The sequence below is a fragment of the Nerophis lumbriciformis genome, linkage group LG04 (assembly GCF_033978685.3).
Source record: "Nerophis lumbriciformis linkage group LG04, RoL_Nlum_v2.1, whole genome shotgun sequence".
In the NCBI taxonomy this organism is placed as follows: Eukaryota; Metazoa; Chordata; class Actinopteri; order Syngnathiformes; family Syngnathidae; genus Nerophis; species Nerophis lumbriciformis.
The window spans coordinates 6,349,031-6,362,138 of NC_084551.2; the positions used below are offsets into that span (position 1 = coordinate 6,349,031).

Genomic DNA, 13,108 nt, shown 5'->3' on the forward strand with positions numbered 1-13,108 from the left:
TACAGAAAGATCCCGAGCCCGGGATTGAACTCAGGACTACTCAGGACCTTTGTATTGTGAGGCAGACGCACTAACCCCTCTATCACGGTGCTGCCCTAAACATATTATGAATTTTTTCTAAACGAAAGAAGTAAAAAATTATCAATTGAATTATAGTACTATCCACTAGATACGCTCCTGTACTTGGTATCATTACAGTGGATGTCAGGTGTAGATCCACCAATGGCGTTTGTTTACATTGTGACGCCGATGAGCTACAGTGTGTAGTGAATAGAGATGCGCGGTTTGCGGGCACAACCGCGGAGTCCGCGGATTATCCGCGGATCGGGCGGATGAAATTTTAAAAAATTAGATTTTATCGGCGGGTCGGGTCGGGTCGGGCGGTTGAAATAAAAAAAAATTAGATTTTAAATAGATTCAGGCGGGTGGCAGTTAAACCAATTCGGAAATATATATACATAGTTAAATGTTGTTACCCACATACGAAAAACAAGCAGGCACCTGCAGCATATGCCACAACAGAAGAAAGAAAAAGAGATGGACACTTTTACGGAACGGAGAAGGGACGCCTCGCCGGGGTCCGGGACCGAGGCCCCTTCCCCCGAGAGGGCCCCACCGGGAGCCGTAGCTGAGGCGATCCGGGAGAAGGGCCCGACGCACGTCCAGGGTCACCACCGCGCCCACCGCACCGACACCCCGCCTCGTCCGCCTTCGCCGCGGCCGGCGTCACGCGCAGCAGGTAAGCAGCTTACCTGCCCGCCACCCCCGTGGCCGGGGGCTCGTAACAGGGTCACTCCGCGCGCTCCGCCCGCGCAGCTTACCTGCCCGCCACCCCTGTTGCCGGGGGCGCGTAACAGGGGTCACTCCGCGCGCAGTGCGCTCACGAATGGGGTGGGGCTCACCCTGGTTGATATAGACAGCAGGACGGTGGCCATGGAAGTCGGAACCCGCTAAGGAGTGTGTAACAACCCACCTGCCGAATCAACTAGCCCTGAAAATGGATGGCGCTGGAGCGTCGGGCCCATACCCGGCCGTCGCCGGCAGCGAGATGCGCTTGGAGGTGCGCTCAGCGCGACTCCCATATGATTGCGCACTGGTGTGCGTCTGGGTCGTGACAGCGTGGCACGCGAATGTCTGTGCTGCATTGGATCAGTCTCCTTTCTTTAACAGGCAAAAGCTTTATAGCCTCACTAATGCCTTGCATCGTCTATATTAGATATATAACAACGGGCGGTTCAGATCAAATGTTACATCGGGTGGATGGCGGATGGTTGACGACTTTCTGATGCGGTTGCGGATGAAATAATTGCCTATCCGCGCATCTCTAGTAGTGAAGCATGTTTAGCTATTCCTCGTCCTGCAGGGATGATACTTGTAAGAAACTTACTTTATTTGTCGCCATGGACCCTGACTTAAACAAGTTGAAAAACTTATTCGGGTGTTACCATTTAGTGGTCAATTGTACGGAATTGTTTCAATCAATCAATCAAAATGGAGGCGAGGATTAGTGATTTAGAATTAGATACAACACTGCAGACTGCGAATGGACGTTAGCCGCTAACTAGCTAGCCATGTCCTAAAGCATCTCTTCCTGAGGGCGTTTCAGTGTTATAACTTCACCTTTATCTTTAGTTTCTAAGCCCAAATGCGTCCGTTCTCCCTTATCTGTCTACACATTGTGTCTGTTTGTAAGTACTCTGTGATTGTGCGCTGCCGAACATGCTCCTCTGCTCGTAAAACCAGCAACGTCACGACGGGACGACGACGTGCCCGTTAAAAAAAAAGAAGGGGGAGATACTTTTTAGAGGCGGTATAGCACCGAATATGATTCATTAGTATCGCGCTACTATGCTAGTACTGGTATACCGTACAACCCTACTTGAATGATGAATACTTGATGAATGATGGGTGGTGGTCGGAGGGGCCGTAGGCGCAAACTGGCAGCCACGCTTCCGTCAGTCTACCCCAGGGCAGCTGTGGCTACGAAAGTAGCTTACCACCACCAGGTGTGAAGGATGTGTTCTCACTTCTCTGTGAAGCGCTTTGAGTGTCTAGAAAAGCACTATATAAATCTAATCCACTATTATTATTATTATTTACTTCCTGGCCTGATTGTGGAAAATTAATATCCGGAAATAAATAATTATTCATTATAAATCAAATATTTTCATAGTTAAAGCATAAAATACCGGTTTACAACCTTCGAAATAGAGTTGAGAGCCCTCTGAAATACCACCCTTTATTCACCATTACACTCTTTTTAATCCAATTTAGTTACATTGCCTGAGGCGGAGCCAATCAGTGGCCACGATACTAGAGAGCTCGCTCTGATTGGTTGGTCTCATCTAGTGGCCAATAGTACTGTAGTAATGATATTTTTACTTCATTTAGCCATTTAACGCTTGTTGCACAACATTCATAAGATAGGCTTAAAATGGTTTACTCTTTGAATCTGCGATGTAGTTAAGCCGCAATCTTTGATGTGGCGAGGGACAACTGTATATACTTCAAAATATGTATTATTTAGTTATTGATTTATTTACTAGAGTCAAATAATTGTTTCTCTGGCATAAAATATGATTAATAAATCAAAAAATGAATTGAACCCGGTTTTAAAATAAATGACCAAATACAGTCAATCGGCATGACATCGGCTCCGATGGTAGGGGAGGATGCAGACCTGGCAGGCCCAAACGTATAATGACGGTCTGGCAGAGTGTCCCGACCGGGAGAGTTCCCACCTCCGGAACATCTTTGAACATGTTACGAGGGAGGCGCTGGATATTGACTACGAGTGGACCATGTTCCGTGCCTCTATTGTCAAGGCAACCGATCAGAGCTGTTGCCACAAGGTAGTTGGTGACTGCTGTGGTGGAAATCCCAGAACCCACTGGTGTTTGTCTCCATAAGCAGCGGACAGGTACCGACAGGCCAAGCGGTGTGCGGCTTTGGCGATTGCAGAGGCAAAAACTCGGACATGGGAGAAGTTCGGAGAAGCAATGGTGAACAACTTCCGGAAAGCTTCGAAACGATTCTGGACCAACATCCGTCGCCTCAGGAAGGAGAAGCAGTGCATTGTCAACACTGTGTATGGTCTTCCAATGAGGAAGCAGTGCCTGGGGACTCTGTGGTGGGATCTCCTACTTCTGGGGCTGCGGTTGTTAAGAAGCTCCTTGGCGGCAGAGCCCCGGGGGTGGATGAGATCTGTCCGGAGTTCCTCAAGGCTCTGAATGCTGTCGTAGTTGACAAGACTCTGCTGCATTGCGTGGACATCTGGGGCAGTGCCTCTGGATTGGCAGGGGTGGTGGTTCCTCTCTTTAAAAAGGGGAAGCGGAGGGTGTGTTCCAACTATCGTGGGATCACACTCCTCAGCCTTGCCGGTAAGGTCTATTCAAGTGTACTAGAGAAGAGGCTACGTCGGATAGTCGAACATCGGATTCAGGAGGATCAGTGTGGTTTTTGTTCTGGTCGTGGAACTATGGACCAACTCTGTCTGTCCCTTGAAGAACCCTTGAAGGTGCGTGGGAGTTTGCCCAACCAGTCTTTATGTGTTTGGTGGACTTGGCATTCGATTATGTCCCTTCGGGAAGTCCAATGGAGAGCGCTCAGAGTATGGGGTATCGGACCGCCTGATTTTGGTGCTATGCTCCCTGTATGATCAGTGCCAAAGCTCGGTCTGCATTGCCGGGAGTAAGTCGGACCAGTTTTCCAGTGAGGGTGGGACTCCGTCAAAGCGGCCCTTTGTCACCGATTCTGTTTACAACTTTTATGGACAGAATGTCCAGGCGCAGTCAAGGAGTTGAGGGGATCCGGTTTGGTGGCTACAGGATTAGGTCTCTGCTTTTTGCGGCTGATGTGGTGCTACTTGCTTCATCTGGCCAGGATCTTCAGCTCTTACTGGTTCAGTTCGTAGCGGAGTGTAAAGCGACTGGCACGAAAATCAGTACTTCCAAGTCAGAGTCCACGGTTCTTTGAACAAAGTAGCTGGGGAGAGGGAAGTCTGAGCTTCTATGCTTAAGCTGCTGCCCCCGCGAGCCGACTTTGGATAAGCGGAAGAAGCTACTTGTATGAAAATTTGCAGCAATGATACATGATGTTGATAGATGGACTCTGTTATTATACAGGTAAAAGCCAGTAAATTAGAATATTTTGAAAAACTTGATTTATTTCAGTAATTGCATTCAAAAGGTGTAACTTGTACATTATATTTATTCATTGCACACAGACTGATGCATTCAAATGTTTATTTCATTTAATTTTGATGATTTGAAGTGGCAACAAATGAAAATCCAAAATTCCGTGTGTCACAAAATTAGAATATTACTTAAGGCTAATACAAAAAAGGGATTTTTAGAAATGTTGGCCAACTGAAAAGTATGAAAATGAAAAATATGAGCATGTACAATACTCAATACTTGGTTGGAGCTCCTTTTGCCTCAATTACTGCGTTAATGCGGCGTGGCATGGAGTCGATGAGTTTCTGGCACTGCTCAGGTGTTATGAGAGCCCAGGTTGCTCTGATAGTGGCCTTCAACTCTTCTGCGTTTTTGGGTCTGGCATTCTGCATCTTCCTTTTCACAATACCCCACAGATTTTCTATGGGGCTAAGGTCAGGGGAGTTGGCGGGCCAATTTAGAACAGAAATACCATGGTCCGTAAACCAGGCACGGGTAGATTTTGCGCTGTGTGCAGGCGCCAAGTCCTGTTGGAACTTGAAATCTCCATCTCCATAGAGCAGGTCAGCAGCAGGAAGCATGAAGTGCTCTAAAACTTGCTGGTAGACGGCTGCGTTGACCCTGAATCTCAGGAAACAGAGTGGACCGACACCAGCAGATGACATGGCACCCCAAACCATCACTGATGGTGGAAACTTTACACTAGACTTCAGGCAACGTGGATCCTGTGCCTCTCCTGTCTTCCTCCAGACTCTGGGACCTCGATTTCCAAAGGAAATGCAAAATTTGCATGGTTGGGTGATGGTTTGGGGTGCCATGTCATCTGCTGGTGTCGGTCCACTCTGTTTCCTGAGTTCCAGGGTCAACGCAGCCGTCTACCAGCAAGTTTTAGAGCACTTCATGCTTCCTGCTGCTGACCTGCTCTATGGAGATTTCAAGTTCCAACAGGACTTGGCGCCTGCACACAGCGCAAAATCTGCCCGTGCCTGGTTTACGGACCATGGTATTTCTGTTCTAAATTGGCCCGCCAACTCCCCTGACCTTAGCCCCATAGAAAATCTGTGGGGTATTGTGAAAAGGAAGATGCAGAATGCCAGACCCAAAAACGCAGAAGAGTTGAAGGCCACTATCAGAGCAACCTGGGCTCTCATAACACCTGAGCAGTGCCAGAAACTCATCAACTCCATGCCACGCCGCATTAACGCAGTAATTGAGGCAAAAGGAGCTCCAACCAAGTATTGAGTATTGTACATGCTCATATTTTTCATTTTCATACTTTTCAGTTGGCCAACATTTCTAAAAATCCCTTTTTTGTATTAGCCTTAAGTAATATTCTAATTTTGTGACACACGGAATTTTGGATTTTCATTTGTTGCCACTTCAAATCATCAAAATTAAATGAAATAAACATTTGAATGCATCAGTCTGTGTACAATGAATAAATATAATGTACAAGTTACACCTTTTGAATGCAATTACTGAAATAAATCAAGTTTTTCAAAATATTCTAATTTACTGGCTTTTACCTGTATAATTGTTCATTCATTTTAGAATAAACTTGCTACAATATGAATTTCCTTGTTATTAATTGCTTTCCACCATAATATCAGTTGAAAAAGTTGCATACCATGGTGCCATGTCATAATATCCGCGCCAAAAGTTCGTCAAGACAGCAACACCAAGCTCAAAACGGCTCCCAGACTGCATATAGTGGCCACTAGAGATAGGCGATATGGCCTAAATTACAATTTATTATTTGGTATATAAATTATAACGAAACCAGATTACCAAGTCTCTTAACTTGGTTTCTGACATATGCAGTAACACTGCGCCGCTTTTGGTTGTATTATTTCGTCAAAACTATTATTGATATACTTGCTAATTTACTGATTACGTTGTGTTGTAACATGGTTCCATCTCCATCTGTTCAAATGTAATCAACAACACTTATTCTTCTGTACTTGTAAATTTGGGTTTCAATATCCAATCCCAAGTATAGTAAGAGGGGAAGTATTGGTCATACCAATGCTGATTGTTTACAATATCTTTGAATGATTACATTTTTTATCAAAATTATAATCAGACAAAAACAAAAGGGAATTGTAACAGTATCAAATAAATGAGAAAAATACATACAATATGAGCAAAATAAAGTGAATAGTGCAAAAATTACTAGAGGCTCTGATTTTAAATCATTTGGTTTTTGTCATTAAAGTCCTCCTGTTTCCAGGAGCTTATTTCCTGAGTGTGTTAACAAAATAAAATCCCCAAATTTATTTTGTGATGAAAAAAATTACTGATATAATCACCGTAGTACTGATATACTTTCACTCTAGCTTAGTGGTTAGCATTGTTTCTTTTATCCTCCTACAGTGTTCAGTGGAGCATGTTAGAAGCATCATCACTTAAGGGTTGATGAATGGCTAAGAAACAGTTTTTTTGCCATCATAAAGAGAGGTTGAGTGATTTAGAAGCTACTTCACACGGTGGAGGGACATTAAGTGTGCTCGGTACCGAGAACATGTTCGTTGCAGCGTGTCACTGTCAAATTGGCAGGACACAGCTAGAGCCTGTAATCAACATGTGCAATTACAATATGGCAATACAACTGAAATCCTTATTGGTTTAAATTATATATATATATATATAATTTTTTTTTTAGTTTGTCTGTCACCCACCTGCATATAGTGGGCACGTTGGCAATTTCCCTTGAGTGGCCGCTATAGACAGGTTTGATAGTATAGAACAGGGGTCAACTTTTTGAGAGTAACAAGCGGTAGAAAATGGATTAGAAAGGACAGATTTAAAAAAAAACAAAAAAAAACTTTTTTTCCTCTTTACTTGTGACTTTTCGCGGGCTGGATTTTGGATGCTGGCAGGCCGGAACCGGCACGCGGGCCGTAGTATGATGACCACTGGTATAGAATTACAAATATTTAAAAAACAGGTTCTGGAGCCAACATGTGTCATCCATCCCAGTCTCTCAATGTCCTACAACTTGTTCTTCAAAAACCAGTGGATTATAACATAGTGAAGGTATTTTGTATCTATTAGATTGCAGGCGAGGACATTTTTAGCTGTGTTCTGAAGTCACAAAGTGTAAAATATATATCTTTAAAAAAGTACAAACCCATAAACATAAAATGAATAATGTTCTTATATCTCATTAAAAATGTGTGACAGATAAGGAAAAACAAAATGTCCAAATCTGTTTATTCATGCAAATCAATAGGTGAACAAAAAGTGGGAAGTGTGCACATGTCTAGTAGTTTTTACTATACAACTTTGACAACATTTGACTATGATTTGCAAACAAAAGCTATACATGATTTACTATTAACAGGAGTTTTACAATGAGCATATGCTGCTTGATGACATTCTAATACTTACACATGAAAGCATATAAAGCTGCACTATTCAAACAGCGATTAACTTCTACTGGCATGGTAACTAACATGTCAAATTCCCTTTACCTTCCAGCATCTAAAACGGTGACTGCAGTCTGTTCCGGTGCACATTTCTACTAGCAGCCCAATCCGCTCATGGACCCGATTCGGTCCAGTTTGAGACCAAAGCAACCTCGGTTCCATCCCCTCCGCGAGCGCTGCTCTGTCTCCGCTCGCTTCTGATTGGCCATGGCCTCTCTGAGGAGGCGGAGCCAGGGTGTCTCCGCCTGGACGTCGACCCACTTGGCGGGGAACTCTGAAGCTTTGGAGTCGGAGGACAAGGTGAACTGCTCCTCTGCCGGGCTGTTTAAGAGGTTCTCCAAGTCGTAATGGTCCAGCAGCTGCTCCATTAACTTCACGTTATAAAACAAAGAAATGAAATTAGAAGAGACAATAATTCAATCGTGGAGACATTTCATTATTCTCCCACCGACAACAACCAAGTGCATACCTGTGCGCTGCTATCAGGAGGAGGGTGCAGCACGCGAGCCTCAGAGGTGTCAAGGGGGGCCATGACGAGCAGAGTGGCCCCCAGCAACAAGGGACAAAGCATCATGGCAGCACAGGTGATGAGCTGGACAACTGGAAATAGCAGCTGCTAGAGACCAAACGTTTGAAAACAATTACTTTCATTTTGTGCAGAGGCAGTTTGCTCATCAGTACATGACAAGGAGGTCAATGGTTTAAATCCTACAGCAGACTTAATTATGGACACTGTAGTGCCATTGAGCAAAGAACGAAAACAAATATTTGTTTGCATCAGTAAACAAACCTTTTTTTTTTTTTTTTTAAAGACTTAAGTCTTTTGGGATTTAAACATTTCTCTACATCTATCAATAATCTCAAAAATACACAAAAAAAACCTAAAACATTATTTTAAGAATGATTTAAAAATAAAGTACAAAACATGTTTTTTTATTTCTTTAAAATGTCAAACAAATTAATGTAAAATCATTTGACTCAAATGTATTAAAAAAAAAAACAGGAAGAAATGAGAAAATACCCTTTTAGGGTTACAATGTACTTAATTTAAAAAACGTATTTACTAATACAAGAATACATTTATAAAAAACCGTAACGTGATTTTTTTTTTTAGGTAGGAATAAGCATCACATTGTAGGGTTGAAAAAAAAGTTTTTAAAAAGTGAGATTAAATAAAAAAGTGAATAGATTATTAATGTAAACTCAGATCATTTGCACAGTATGAAATGTTCAATAAAAAACAAAATAGAAGAAAATACTCCAAATGCAACAATTGTGTACAAATACCAAGACAAAACAGAATGAAGAGATTTGCATTTCAGCTTGTGAAATATTCAACACAAAAACAATGCAGAAAGTTTACTTTGCAAATGAAAAGCATGCCCACCTGGTTGGTTGTAGTGCACGGATATCTCCTTGTGGACGTCTTCTGCGCTTACTGCCTCTTCTCCATCTCCGCTCTGAGCTACCTTTCACTTGTTGGCACCTGCTGAGAGCATCACTATCTCACTGGGCAGGCCACGCCTCCTTTTCCTCCTCCTCCTCCGACACTCTGTGGTAAAATTGAAATTATTTTTTCCCCTCTTGCTGCTGCTGGCAGAGGATGAATGCTAAGGCATGATCTAGTTGTATAGAATACGCCTTGTTTTCTTTGGACGTCTTCTTTACTGAGTGCAAATCCAGAGATCTGCAGCTAACTAAGACACGGTGATCTCGTCACCTTTGTCTCAGGTCTTTCCCCAGCATGCCCTGCCCTCGCTGTTTGGCAAGTTACAGTCTGTCAGTGCCATCTGCTCCGCGCACCCCCTGCCGCGGGATTATAACACTATAGCGCAAAAGCGGTCAAGTTCAGCAGCCCCTGATTATTTCAATCAGGTCTAACTCCGTAATCAACCGAAGTGGAACCCAGAGAATGGCTCATTTCCATGCATTTGAATTAAAGGTGATGCATTTGAATTAAAGGTGGATGCAATTATGATGCAGAGTGGTTATGTAAAAGGGGCATACAACCCTCTCATCTTTTTAGGAGACAATGTGTGGAGGAGGGCAGTAGGCAAAAGAGATTAGCGGTTAGGGGGGTTAAACTGTGATTTCACTAAAAAGACCGTGGGAGGTGAAAAAGTAGGCAGCAGGGAAGGGGGGAAAAATCACCAGCAGAGACCTAGAAGAAGATTGATTATCGAAGAGAAGCCAACCTGTTAGGAAAATAAATGCCAGATGAATGATGGGGAATAGAAAAGATTGTTAGTAAACAGGGAAATGATGGAAGGCACTACTGGACGAAGGGAGGAGCATACAGGGTGACGCCTACAGCGATGGTGCAGGAAAGCAGCGGTTTTAAAAGTACAAGGCAGACCTAGAACACTAAGGATGGTGCAGCAGTTGGAAAAAAAATACAAATAAAAGAAAGAAAAATAAAAAAAATTTCAACATAAAAGTCAAATTCATAGATGTTTAGACTGTTAAGGACAATTGGCACTCAGAATGAAAAGAGAGTAAACTCATTTTTGCCTAACTTTGAAAACCTGTGTTTTAAATTTCAAGGACCTAACCCAGGGGTCCCCAAACCACGGCCCGCGGGCCGGACACAGCCCAACAGCATCCAAAATCCGGCCCGGATTTAATTATAATTTTTAAATTTTTTTAATCTGTCCTTTCTAATCCATTTTCTACCACTTTGTCTCCTAGCCGCTCAGGCAAATCATAGTCTAAAAATGCATTTCCCCATCGATAACGTGACATCGCGCTTGCGCCGCAGTGTTGGGCGAGCGTGTGGCAAGTGCGCATTCTTTCAGTCAATTAGTGCACGAGTAAAATATATATATACCGTATATATATATATATGTATATATAAATATGTGTGTGTGTTTTAACTGTTGTTTTAACCCAATGCGGCCCCCAAGTCAAAAAGTTTGGGGACCCCCTTGACCTAACCTACCAGACACATTGGACTGCAATGATGCGACACAGCTGCTCGGGAGTTTTGAACCAACCACACCTGGTGCGGGTTTATTACAATTATGTCCTGACTCCAACTTCTCTGCACATAATTAAATCGGTGCTTGCTAAGCAAAAATGACAGTTTAAAAAATATACAAGGTTATCTAAAAACAAACACAAGTAAAATATGAAAAATGTTGAACAATAAAAGGATTTTTAAAAGAGACAGTATTAAAAAACAAACAAAGTAAAATCAGTTTCTGAGGCGAGATCGGCGAGATGTGCGGGAAATTGGCGTGGTGACTTTAGGGGTCTCGCTCTCCGTCAAAACAGCATCTGATGAAAGAAAAAAGGATTGAAATGTGAGAAATCATGTGCCCTCTTCTGGACATGTCATGGATCCTTCATCAGTGTCACTGAAATATACAACACACTTTGTAAATCTTCCATTGTGTGGTGTCAAACATAAATGTCTTATATGCCAGTCACTACATTTCCATGCACTAAATTAGTTTGATTTCTCAAATACTTGTTTTTTTTGTATTTTCACACCTGTTTGTGTGTCCAAGTGCCCATGCACACTCAAATGCGACTATTGGTCATGCGCCTCCCATAAACTGGGGGGTTCTTATTTCACTTCAGCGCGGATAACTGAATTACTTTTCTGGTTGACCTTTGACGTCACACTAGGATTTGCAGATCCTTACAACATGTTTTAGCTAATGTTGGCTGTAATATTGGCACAAATTACAAATATTACATCTTCAATGGCTATGCTAATGTTAAATAGAAAACAGCATCAAGAAATTATCTTGGATTGCGCCAAGAACATGACACAACTACCAAGAATGTATCGGGCGGATGTAGAGAAAGGCGGCGGAAGAGGTTTTTTCCCCCCAGGGGATTTTCAGACAAAAATTATGGAAACAAAACTTTTCTGAATGTCTCAATTTATTTAAAAGGCTCTGTGAATTGATGGAAGGAGTTTTCAAATCCGAAGGAAAAGACTGTTTGTGTCTCGACTGATATCCAGAGGAAGGTTGCTATTGTTCTGGACGATTTTGCCCTTTGTGCGGAAAGTTAATCAGTTGGCTTGCACAAATGCAGCGGTAAGAGGTTTGTGTACGCTTTAATTTACCTGCTTCATTATCTTTCATCTCATTCATATTTTGTTCGGGAGTCCGAATTAAACCGGCATTTTATATTTCCTTAGCTACCTTCTTAAATAAATCTGTTTCTTTTTTCTACCATCGATGCACTTCAAACATTTTCTGTTTTTTTTTTAATTTGTGAACTAAATTAACAGTCTCTTCTTCATTATGATGGTTGCTTTGTTTTTATTGAATGGTATCTGCTTCCGCGTTGCATCCGTGTGCTAAACTTGGCGCATGCGCTATACGAAGCGTCCTCTCCGGCCGCCACAACCCCTCAAGAGGTCTGCTTTCCAATCGCATAATACAGGTGTGTTAGCACGACTTTTCAAAAACCGAATACAATCAGATTAAGGTGTTTCAATGGGTTGTAGGAGGCTTATTTAGAGCCAAACTATTTGAGAACTATTTAGTGCATGGAAACGTACGGACTTATGTAAAGTGAACCATGTAAGACAGTCCTTGTAACGCATAATACTGCCAACTACTGGACTTGAGTGGCACATTACCAATCAACACTTTCAACTTCAATCTTACAGCCAAACAGGTGGGTAGGGTAAGCATTTAAATTAGACTTACCCTCTTCGTCCTCCTCCTCATCACTGGAGAAAGTAATAGCAGGTTTCTTTGACTTGCGAGTTTTTCGAGGAGTCACAAAACTGTCATCGCGGCTGCAAACTGACTGCTTTGATTTACCTGGATAGAAAAGACAGCAAACATGTCACCAAATTGGACAGTTGAATTGATTAGGACTCCTATTACAGAAAAATTACATTTTGATTATGTTCTATCGGTAATGTGTCAACTAGTCATAATACATAATATTTCACCATTTGTGGCAGTAATAAATCAGTCAAGTGACAGCTGATGCATGACGAGCTTAAACAATTTGAAGAAGTCTGGAGCAAAAAAGTAATTGTGAAGTTTCTTGTACAAAAACTATGACCAAAATGGTGGAGCTGTATTTTCATTTGCACTTTAATCAAAAAGGTTAAGAACCCCTCAGCTCGATGATGGGGGCTGTAAGTTTCATCATGTAGTTTCTTCCCCGCGGCAAATAGACAAAGCTCGGCGACCGTGATTGTTTATTTTAGCAACACTATTATAGATGTGTGCTAAACTGCAGTGTCCTTCGGTTTCACTCCTTAATATTATGTTGTATGTGACTTATGGCAGGGGTTCTGAACCTTTTTGATCCTGAGGCACAATTTTTCCACAACAGAGGGACCCAGGACCGACTAAAATAACACTGAATGAATCATCTTACACAGGATTTTCTTGGTATTCAATAATTATATCTTACCTACCGGTACTTACACTTTACAACCTTGTCAAATTATATGAAAAAATGTATTAATCAAAAATTATTATAAATTTAACACATAAACCTTAGGCTTAGCTCAGGGTGATTAGA

General features: G+C 42.2%; 2 protein-coding genes across 3 annotated transcripts in view; both read right to left on the bottom strand.

Moving 5' to 3' along the window:
• Nucleotides 1-7,381: 7,381 nt before the first annotated feature.
• On the bottom strand, nt 7,382-9,315 carry nppcl (natriuretic peptide C-like). 2 transcript variants are annotated; one of them, XM_061944513.1, is made up of 3 exons: nt 8,991-9,315; nt 8,073-8,219; nt 7,382-7,974 (listed from the first exon to the last, which is right to left on the bottom strand). In XM_061944513.1, the coding sequence occupies exons 2-3, from the start codon at nt 8,175-8,177 to the stop codon at nt 7,699-7,701; spliced, it is 381 nt and encodes a 126-aa protein (XP_061800497.1). In that variant the 5' UTR covers nt 8,178-8,219; nt 8,991-9,315; the 3' UTR covers nt 7,382-7,698. The 2 variants fall into 2 exon arrangements, with proteins under 2 accessions (XP_061800497.1, XP_061800504.1); XM_061944520.1 differs by having other exon boundaries at nt 8,073-8,216; nt 8,991-9,314.
• A 1,269-nt stretch (nt 9,316-10,584) lies between these two features.
• Nucleotides 10,585-13,108, bottom strand: part of ncapd2 (non-SMC condensin I complex, subunit D2) — a 28,138-nt gene continuing 25,614 nt past the window's right edge. Inside the window, exons 31-32 of the mRNA XM_061948162.1 lie at nt 12,274-12,390; nt 10,585-10,879 (exon numbers count right to left, since the gene is read on the bottom strand). Coding sequence (XP_061804146.1) covers nt 10,797-10,879; nt 12,274-12,390 — 200 coding nt within the window. The 3' untranslated portion in view covers nt 10,585-10,796. The remainder of the gene's footprint in view (nt 10,880-12,273; nt 12,391-13,108) is intronic.